An 11,318-nucleotide genomic window follows, 5' to 3' on the forward strand; every position below is an offset into this window, starting at 1 on the left:
CCAAATAATCTACTTATTTAACAAAAAATAACCTTTCTGTTGTTAATCTAAATTTACTGTAAAGTCAGTGTTATGATGCACCATAGGGATACAAGGCAAGATAAGTTAAAGAAATCTAGCACACAAATCCCTATTTGCAGTTCTGTTAAGCACTCTTGAGGTATGGTGACTTTCTGAAGCATCACGTTATCCATATGTCTTTCTCACTTTACTCCACGGTTAGAGCATTGTGAATAGACTACTGGAAGCAGATATAACAACTCTCATCTTAAGAGGGGACACCCTTTCTGTGCCTCCCCCACAGCCACCCTAATAAGCATATATAAAGTAAAATGCATTTCAATTGTACTGAAACATTACACTGCCAATAGAGGATACCCAAACAGGTTGTGCTGTATATTTCTACTGGAGTCCCCAACAGAGCAGAATTAACCATAAGGTGACCCTAGTGAGCTGCCTAGAGCCCAGGGATTAGAATTTGCATTTGCATTGTCCCATTAACCACCCCTATGTGGAGAATAAAGGGGACCAAATCAGTTACCTGACTATGGCCTTGTGGGATCTTAATCATTTTTCTTTTCGCCACCTTGCCTCACTTATGGGCAACTCCAGTGGCGACTAGTGACATTTTAAGATGGCGGGGCGCCAGACTGCTCCCCCAAATTTTACTCCTCCCCACACAGTATAGAGATACCCATATATCACAGAGAGCTCAGCAAAAAACAGAGATGCTTGTGCAATAAAACAAGCTGTTCACAGCATAAAGATATATATATATATATATATATATATATATAATATATATATATAATATATAGAGCTGAGTAAAATGCAGAGCTGAGAAAAAATATAAATATAATGCACAGAGCTGAATAGAGTGCAGAAAGATACCCATACAACAGTTAGAGCTGAGTAAAATACAGAGAAATAACACATAGAACTGGACACAACACAAATATACCTATACAATATACAGAGCTGGATAGACTACAGAGATATCCATAAGCCCACCACACACACAAACACTACAAATACCCACATGCAAACACACACAGCTTCACAAGCAGTCCCCACAAACATACCATACCACGGACAACCCATGTACACACACATCAATACACAACTTTACAATCCACACCTACACACAAACACACCATGCTACACTCACAATATGAGAAAAAGCCCACAAGCAAAATCCCAAAAGAGGACTTTCTTTTCACAGTATGCATCCACATAAACATGTAATACACACATACATACACAATAGAACACAGCCATCATATGCACACATACAATCTACAAAGCAATCAGGAGCAACCATATAGAGCACAGACAAAATACAACAACACAGACTCACATTAATTTGAATAAATAAATCAATCAGACTGGCACTCCAGGGATTTGAAAGTCTTGTTTTGGCACAATTCTGCTAAAAGGTTGCCTACCCCTGAGCTAGACGACAGATGAGTGCTTTTGTCGTTTGCCTCCGGCTCTTTAACCCTTAAGGACACATGACGTGTCTGACACGTCATGATTCCCTTTTATTCCAGAAGTTTGGTCCTTAAGGGGTTAAACATTTGTATAAAGGTTAGGCTAGATTGGCCAATTGCTTCATATCTATCGTTATAATTTTTTTATTTTATTTTTTAAAACCTTTTTATCGTTTTTAATATAAAGCAAAATAATCCTATGTTGCTTCTGCATTCTTAGCACATTACAACACTAAAAGAGTTAAATCTAATTATTTTTAAAATTCATATATTTATTTAAAAAAAATGTTTATACCATTATTAAATCGATCTGTTTTTCACTAGTTTTAAAATGCTAAACTCATAAGATAAAATAAAAAAATATTATCCTTGCTGAATTGGTAGGAAGAAAATATATATTTTTTTCTGCTAAATTTATTCAATTAATGGTCCTTTAGTTTCATAATTAATTTGTTTATCCTGCTGAAACTTTCCCTGACATTCCAAAAATGTTCTAAATGAGGCATGGAATCTCTGCTTCAGTGGTAACAATATGTAGTGCCCTAGGAGATAACTAATAACGTGCTTTCTGGATCAGCCAATTTGCTACCAGCCTATGGTTTTCCTGATGATAATTAGATTCAGAAGAATAAAACGATATGCCAACAGATCAAACAACACAACCCTCTGATAATTTACAGCATTGCGGAATACACGTATGCAGGTTAGCTAATGAGCGCGTATTGTGCCACACTTTGCTCAACCTATTTGTCTGCTATCTATCAATCTACAGTGGGACCTCGGTTTACGAATTTAACGCGTTTTTCGGGAAGTTTCTTATTGCAAAAAAATTTGTAAACCGAAATGCGGTTACCCATAGGAATGCATTGAAAACCAATTAATCTGTTCTGGAGGTCAGAAAAAAGTCAAAATAAGCTGGCATGGAAAGCAACCCACAATGCAGAACACACAATAAAAGGCATGCAAACGACGAAGCTCAGCTCCCTAACTTTCCACAGCTTGAGAAATGCACCAAAAAGTCCCAAAACAACTACAAACTATTTCCAGGATGGCTCCAAAACTCGATGCAAAAGCCCCTCCAACACCTCCGCACTCGACGCCACATGTACCCACAGACTACATACAGCATGCAGGGGACGGTGCTATTAACCTCCCAGGTGTAATGCATCCTGGGGAAACTTGCTCTGTATTGTGAAAAAAAAAATTGTAAACAATTGTAAATCAATGGATTTTCATTTGTAAACCGAAAATGATGTTAACCGAGGCGTTTGTAAACCAAGGTCCCACTGTATCTCTCTCAGAATATCAGTGTTCCTATAAATATAATCTGGATAAAAGATCTTGTCCCAGTGACCTCACACTTATTAAGTACCTATTACGTTTTGATCACAGTGCTGTTAAGTATAGCTCCTTTTAATGGTTATGGTTATAGGGACTTTGTGTCCCTATGTTGTGGCTTTGCTACTATGGGGAAATATCATTCTGCATCCTTCGTCCTGCATGTTTTTCCTCCAGTGCTCAAGCTATTATTGCCACCTATAGTTCCAGGTACTTCTTCTCCTCCTCGCCCCTGAAATGCAATGATACTGCGGTGTTTGAATAGGCTTGTTTCTCTGCTTGTAGTGGTTATGGTCGATCACACCTTAATTACACATAGAGTACCTTCACGAACTTGAAAGTAACAGCATTTATAACTGCTTGTGTATTATTATTTTATTATTTATATAGCGCCAGCAAATTCCGTAGCGCTGTACAATGGGTGGACTAGCAGACATGTAATAGTAACCAGACAACTGGACACACAGGAACAGAGAGGTGGTGGGCCCTGCTCAATGAGCTTACATGCTAGAGGGAGTGGGGGATAGTGACACAAAGGGAATAAGTAGGGGTAATGAAATAGATTGCTAGAAAAGTAATCACTGAAAACTTGGGTTATTTTTGACAGTTGCAAGAGAGGAGACAAGGGGGCCATGAAAACCCGCTAACAGTTTAGATCAAATGCCATCCTGAAGAAGTGTGTTTTCAAAGATTTTTTGAAGGAGTGCGGACTGGGTAAAAGTCTAACGGAGAAGGGAAGGGAGGTCCACGGAGAAGGTGCAACCCTGGAGAAGTCTTGGAGGCGAACATCAGATGTGGGAGTATGGACAGAGGATATACGTAGGATATATGTTTTAATTTGCTAATGACAAATCCTACTTCTCTTTTTTTTTTTTTTTTTTCTTTTTTATATATTTTTTTTTTTTTTTCTTTTTTATATATTTATTTTCTATTAACATTTTGAAAACTCTTTTCAGACTGATAACAAATGGTTTTGTATATATTCTACATGCATGTCAGTAACCAATAAGGAATAAATATGATCTGTCAATCCAATTTGTGTCAGCTGCGATTTCAATTAACAGACACTGCCAGAGTTTGCGCTTTTAATAAATTTAAACTCCTGGACAAGGAAATAAGAAAATGAGTTGTCCCCTTATCTTTTTGGCTCCAAGCCTTTGGGTACTGGACCAGGTGAAAGAATTAAATTATAGTTATTAGGTTACCTGCAGTGTTTAAATTATAAAAAAGAAAACACATCTCTCACAAAAAATAGAACATTTTACTCTGCAGCCGATTTTATTTTACAATACTAGAAAAGGAGAATCCTGTATAGTTTTGTGATCTACACAGTAGCAATTTTAAAGTTAGTAGATATATTAGGTTTTATATATATTTTGTGTGTGTGTGTGTGTGTGTATGTGTGTATATATATATATATCTCTTGTGATACCCTTTTTTTTTTATTGGACTAACAGAATTTTTTAATGTCAAGCTTTCGGGAGAACCTCCCTTTCTCAAGTCTGAAGCATTTCTGAGCAAGACGACACATGGAATTCAAAGTTGAGTTCTGATACAGGGGTTAAAGCGACAGGAGTGCAGATAAGACACAGGTTTGATAGAAAATAGACAACATTCTTGCAGAGGGTCATAAATATCTTTCTGAAGATCAGAGTGAGGGGGGAGATGAAAAAACAAAAAAACAAGCAGACAGTGCAGAAGATGGTGTGTGTGTGTGTGTGTGTGTGTGTGTATATATATATATATAGTATACACACACACATAAACACATTAACACATTTACATACATGAACTCGTATACAGAAATGTAAATGCACAGTCACATATGTAAGCGTATGGGAAAGCATAGGACTATACATAGTACATATATATTGATGGAATAAACATATTGGAATGCGTTTTGAAGTGTTAATACATATGATAGAACAGTAAGATAATGCTGGGGGAGTGTTCATGTAAAGTGTTGGTAGTGGGACAGGAAACCCAAATCAATATTTAGTCCTCTATTCTTGCTGTTAAACAATTTGATCATTCTGGTTTAAAAAAAAAATTCTTTCTTGGGTACTTTGATTTTTAGGTCCTTCATTGAGTGGCCAGGCTGGGTAAAGTGGTGTCCCACATGAGTGCAGTACGATTCTTTTTTGTGGTGTTTAAAGGACCACTATAGTGCCAGGAAAACACACTCGTTTTCCTGGCACTATAGTGCCCTGAGGGTACCCCCACCCTCAGGGACCCCCTCCCACCCGGCCCTGGGGAGAGGAAAGGGTTAAAACTTACCTTTATTCCAGCGCCGGGTGGGGAGCTCTCCTCCTCCTCTCCTCCTCCGATCCTCCCTTTCGGCTGAATGCGCATGCGCGGCAAGAGCTGCGCGCACATTCAGCCGGTCTCATAGGAAAGCATTATCAATGCAAGCGCCTCTAGCGTCTGTCAGTGAGACAGCCACTAGAGGATTTGGAGGCTGGATTAACCCTATTATAAACATAGCAGTTTCTCTGAAACTGCTATGTTTATAAAAAAAAGGGTTAATCCTAAAGGGACCTGGCACCCAGACCACCTCATTAAGCTGAAGTGGTCTGGGTGCCTAAAGTGGTCCTTTAATGGAGTGTCTGTGCATATTCATTCTGCCATTTAATTGCTGGGTGGTTTCCTCAATGTAGCATCCTAGGTGGCATTTGGTGCATTGAATCATGTATACCACATTGCTGGATGTGCAGGATTATGAACCTTTAATGCTGTAGGCTTTATTGTTGTGTGTGGCTGTGTTGTCTGTGCATATGTGCTGACAGTTAGTTTGCAGCAAGTTTTTTTGCATTGACTGGTCCCGTTTTCTTTATTCTTTCCATCAGTGTGCAGCTTCCTGTTGATTGATTTTTGTTGGTGGTTGTCTGAAGGCGAAAATGTTTTTCAGAGTGTCACCTTCTGTTAACATTGGTTGTAGGTCTTTGATTTTCTGTGTTTCCTCCAGAGCTGGGTTGTAGGTGACCACAAGTGTAGATGTTTTTTTTTCTCTCTGTACTGTAGCAGGCGCGTGCGTGGAGTTTTTACAGCAGAGTTGATTTGATTGGTAATAGTCTTTGGTTTGTAGCCTTTCTGTCTCATAGATTGGGAGAGTACATTTAGATGGGAATTACAGTCATTAGGATCAGAGCATATGCGATGGTACCTAGTAGCTTGGCTGTAGAGGATGCCCTGTTTAGTATGGGAGGGGTAGATCTGCACCTGTCTGTGGGTTTTCTATAAACCGATGTGTGGATTGTGCCATTGTTACATGTCACACTGCTGTCTAGAAAATTCACAGATCTAGTGGAATATTAACTTTTTAGTTTGATGGATGGAATGTGTTAAGAGTCATGGAACTGTATCAGTTTTTCTTAGCTTTCAGTTCAAATTATTAAGATATCATCGATATAGCGATTACTATTTGTATGGTTTGGTGTGCTGTATTTCTAGGAATCTCTGTTCAAGATCTGCCATAAACAGATTAGCAAATTGGTATGCCATCTTAGTGCCCATAGCAGTGCCCATGGTTTGTTGGAAAACCTCATTGTTAAAACTGAAATAATTATGTGTGAGGATGAATAGTGCCAGTACTGTGATAATTCGGGGGCTGTATTTTTCGTTTGTCGGCATAAGAGAGTAAATGGAAGCAAGCTTTGATGCCATCTGTATGTGGAATGTTGCTATACAGAGATTCCACATCCATGGTTACAAGGATGGTGTTAGCAGGGAGATTGGTGATTGGTGAGTTTGTTGAGGAAGTTGGTTGTGTCTTTTATGAAGCTGTTGGTGTTGGTAACTAGAGATTTTAGGGTTTTTTCTACCAGTCCTGAGATCTGTTCTGTGAGAGTTCCCATTCCTGTAATTATGGATCTTCCAGGATTAACTGCTATGTGGATTTTGGGAAGCATATAGAAAGTGCCCATGCAGGGACTAGTTGGTATGAGTGATTGCAGTTCTAGATGCAAATTCTCAGGGAAGGATTTGATGAGCTCACTAAGTTGTGATGTATATTCCTTGGTGGGGGTCTTCATTTAGTTTTCTATAGTATTTGTCATCTGACAATTGCCTGTCCCCCCTTATATGTAGTCCTGGGTGTTCATGATCACCCTTGCTCCTCCGTTGTCTGCTGGCTTGATGGTGATAGCATGATTATTTTTCAAGTCCTTTATAGCCATTTGGTCCTGTACTGAGAGATTATGAAACATTTTTCTTTTGATTTTGCTCGGTTGCCAAGGATACTGTTCTTAGACGGATTCTTTCAATGTAACTGTCCAGTTTGGCATTTTGTCCTGGTGCTGTGAAATTAGTGTTATTTTTCCTGTTGTAATCCATTGTGGTTTCAGTGCTCTCTTTGTTATGGAGGTATTCTTTAAGTCGCATCCTTCTGAAAAATTCTTCCACGTCAGAGTAGAGCCCAATGTCATCAAGTTTTGTGCTAGGGCAAAATGATAATCCTTTGGAGAGAACTGATGCTTCTGAGTCAGTTTATAATTCGAAATGTTTAACAATACCAAATTTCTCTTGCCATTTCTCTTTCTCTGCCAGATGTTTGTGATAATCATGCAAAATCATGAACGGTACTCGACTTCACATAAAGCAAAATTGTTTTGCTGAGATGAATAAAATGAAAACATTGGCACTCTACAAAAATAAGTAAAACTGAATCTTATTGCACCCAAGGGAAAGATGAACCACATAATTGTAGGGATAGGGACACTATTGCATTATTACAAATATTTGCATTCCTAACACTACAGTGTTCCTTTAATCTGGCGTATTTTAGAGTAAGGTATAGAGACCTAAATCATTGAAGAGATAAAATCAGAAGTGCTGTTTAAAATGTATCAGATCAATGATTGTACAGCACTACGGAAATTGTTGGCGCTTCATAAATAAAAATAATGGGATTATAATATCATTAATGGCTTATCACAGTTGTTACAGTGAACTAGTTATTTTTATCTTTATAGATGCACACCTTTTCATTCACAATCAACATCTGAAATATGCAGGCAGGCTTGTTCACGAAAGTGAATATTAAATTTAAGGCCAAAGTAGCCAAACTGAAAGCTGATTTAAAGACCTTTTTCCAGTTTGGTTATTTTTGCCTTAAAATGGAAATGCATTTTGAATTACTAACCGTTCTCGCACTAAATTACCCTAGTAGAGTATGCTCTGTGCATAGACATTTACGGTCTACTTCCTGCAGTGAGATACTTGTTATGTTAATAGAGGGGACTTTAGCACGCTACTCTTTTCCAAATCATCAAAAAGCCATTTATCTCATCAAGGTAGCACTGAGTTAAAGTGACTGCCATCTGTCATTTCAATATCCTCTGCCCTGCCTGGGCCCCACACTGTTCGAATCAGTGGAAGAAACAAGATGGTGTATTTAGTTCAAATGATTCACTGGATGCTCCAAACAGATTACTGGAGGAGAGATTTTAGTAAATAGAGGAAGTTTTACAGTAAGGGAGTTGAAGTAAACTTGTTGCCATATATGGAGTGTTGCAAAGCTCACAGACAAGATGAGGCTGCTGTGATTGTGACATCGAGTGACAGCAGGGGACAAGTCAGAGCTAAGCACACAGCGATGACATTGTGAGTGCTGAGCTCAAACCGGTAACACCAAGAAAGGTAAGGAGATAAGAGGGCTGTAATCTGTCCTGTCATGCTGGCTACCTGGGATCCATACACTTGCTCCATAAGATAACTATATCTTTTCTAATGCAGGAGACTAAGAATTTTGGAAAAAATCATGTCAAAAGTCTGTGGAAAAAAACGATACCTCAGGTCCAGGACGGTTTTAAAAACCCTTGTTGAGAAAAATCCCGATGACCTGGTCCTGGTGATTGGAACTGGGGTGAGCGCGGCTGTAGCCCCAGGTGTCCCTGCGCTCCGTTCATGGCGATGTTGTATTAAAGCTGTAATAGATGCTGCAAAACAGTTTGAGGTATTACACCCTGGGGATGTTGCGGAATTCAAAAAAAGGATTCTGTGTGAACAAGACTTACTGCCTGTCGCACGTGACCTGATCAGGAAAATGTCACCAAGAACCGGTGACCATGTACCCAGCCTTTTCCAAGACTGTCTAATGAAGGTGTTTGAAGACCTAGAAAGCCGTATCCAGGACCCCGCCATTCTCCAGTCGATCATTAGTCTAATGGACAAAGGGGCAATGGTGTTGACTACGAACTATGATAACCTGCTGGAGCTATATGGACAAAAGATGGGCAAACCCATGGAATCGTTGGACCTGAATGATAAAGTGAAGGTTTTGCAGTGGGTACAAAGCCGCATTAGGTATGGCGTTGTTCACATCCACGGGTCGTACAGGGATCCCTGTGGCATGATTCTGGATCCGTGTGGACATCAAAACGATGCACAGGACTTTGAGCTGATGAATGAGCTGCAAAACTTGTACTGCAAAAAAACATTCATTTTTCTTGGCTGTGGAGAGGCTCTGCGAGATCAGGTTTTCCAGGCGCTTTTTCTCAACACTGTGCAGAATAAAGTCCGTATGGAACATTACATGCTGGTACGGAAGAACAACATCGATGCCTTCTATCAGCTTCAGGCCAATATGCTGCTTAATGGCATCAAGCTTATGTCCTACGGAGATTCATTCACTAACTTTCCATCATTTATAAAAGGGCTGTCTGCACTCCTATGCAAAGAGAGGACTAAAAATATTGCACATGTGGACATGCAGTGTGAGCCTTTGACTAAAGTTCCACCAACTACTCGAAAGAGGAAGCCTGTTGAAAACACCAGGACTGGGAAAAAATCTAAGATGAAGGCCTGAGATCTGAGAAACCAAACCCCCCTATTAATCAATAAAGGGCTTCTCAAGTCTTAAATACCTGTGTCCAAGCAAAGCGCCATTTTCTACCAAACTCAATGAATGTTACTGTGAGTTGTTTATATTTCTTTTGAAGACTGGATGAGTAGTGGCAAATGTGTATGCCCTGTATCTCTATGGGAATAACACTTTGAGAAACAGATATCCACCCACTGACATTACAGGTTTCCGAGCAGAAAGACAACGGAGCCCTGTCTGAGCCCTTTCTTTTTGTCTGAGTCATTTAAACACATGCTATTTATTTTCTTATGCCTGTAAAACAAATGTAACATGGGAGGGAACCTCAAAGGAAATACAGCTTCCAAAATCAATTTTAATGGATTGTGAGCAGCTTTTAAAAAAAAAAAAAAATCAGTGGAAGAAGCCACAATTCTGCTTTAATATGACTTATTTTGTCTCTCTAACTGCATTTTTTTTTTTAAATAGAACCCTTGTTATACAATAACAATAATTGTTGTATTATCACTTTAAGAGATAAGTTCAGGTTGTATGTGGGGTAGCTACCAAGGTATAATCTTAGCAAGATAGAACAGCTGAGAGACAGTTTACTCAACTCAACTCCATTAATAGCTGCTACAACTCGTCTTCAGGTTTATTTGCTGAGCTCTATGAAATCCTCACTAATTTACGATTAACAGAGTTTCAATTGAAATAAATGGGAAGTCTGATTTTTTTTTTTTAAATGAACTCCAATGAATCTCACAATCATCCTTTAATTGCAAGTTCTGCCAAAGTCTGCATTTCTTTATAACCTTGCTAATATTTCCATGTTTTATTCTGACACATTCTCTCCATCATCTCCTGATTTGATACGGAGATGGAAGGTTGATAAGTTGTGCTTTGTTTTATTCTTTGGGTGGGTGACGAATTGCTCCTATCCAGGACCTATCCACAGTTGTATACAGACCACACTGGTTATGTTACCAACAAATCTTGAACATCTTTGCCCTCCATTCCTTAAGTTCCATTTTTTTTTCCAAGTGAGGATTAAGACAAAGTTCTCAGGTACCGTAGGCCCATATTCAGCTTAGGGATAAATGTTACTGTAACTAAAACACCCAGATATCCAACAGACTGGCTGAATAGTAATTGCTGAATGGTAATGATTCCTCTACAGCAGGAGTGGGTAATCCATAGGTAACCAGATGTCATTGTAGAACTACAAGATCCATAATGCTTTACCATTCTAAATGCTAACAATGCATCATGGCAGTTGTAGTTCTACAGATTCTGTGGATTTCTTTTGCCAGCCTTGCTATACAGCACATGATTCATGCTCATTGCACCTTTTTGCAGAGAGCAAACCTTCTCTAAGGCATTCCCGTTTATCATGCTGATGTGCAAACCTTGTTAACTACCTAACTAAAGGTGGGAGCCTTGCACGACCCCAATACCATATTTCAAGCATCTAACTCTTTTCATTATGTAGACAGCTGGACTGAAACCATGGCTACGAGCCACTACAAGTCTTCATCATTGCAGCATATGGCATAACTTTTTATATATTTCATATTCGGTTCCTTTCTGTTACACTTGAATTAACAAAATGGAAGATTGTCTTTGGTCTTTCTCCAATGGAACTGCTCTAATGCTACAAAAAGTAATGGAACATTTAGGCTGTACCTACC

At 39.0% G+C, this 11,318-nt stretch overlaps 1 protein-coding gene across 1 annotated transcript; it reads left to right on the forward strand.

The window, feature by feature from the left end:
• Positions 1–8,435: 8,435 nt before the first annotated feature.
• LOC134575008 (protein FAM118A-like) lies at positions 8,436–9,649 on the forward strand. The gene is made up of 2 exons (XM_063434133.1): positions 8,436–8,465; positions 8,562–9,649. Exon 2 carries the CDS (start codon positions 8,587–8,589, stop codon positions 9,631–9,633), a length of 1,047 nt encoding a protein of 348 aa, XP_063290203.1. The 5' UTR covers positions 8,436–8,465; positions 8,562–8,586; the 3' UTR covers positions 9,634–9,649.
• Positions 9,650–11,318: the final 1,669 nt, after the last annotated feature.

The sequence above is a fragment of the Pelobates fuscus genome, chromosome 10, assembly GCF_036172605.1.
Source record: "Pelobates fuscus isolate aPelFus1 chromosome 10, aPelFus1.pri, whole genome shotgun sequence".
Taxonomy (NCBI): Eukaryota; Metazoa; Chordata; class Amphibia; order Anura; family Pelobatidae; genus Pelobates; species Pelobates fuscus.

What these genes read in the sequence shown, in the direction of transcription:
- LOC134575008 (XM_063434133.1), top strand. Translation starts at nt 8,587, where the DNA reads ATGTCAAAAGTCTGTGGAAAAAAACGATACCTCAGGTCCAGGACGGTT.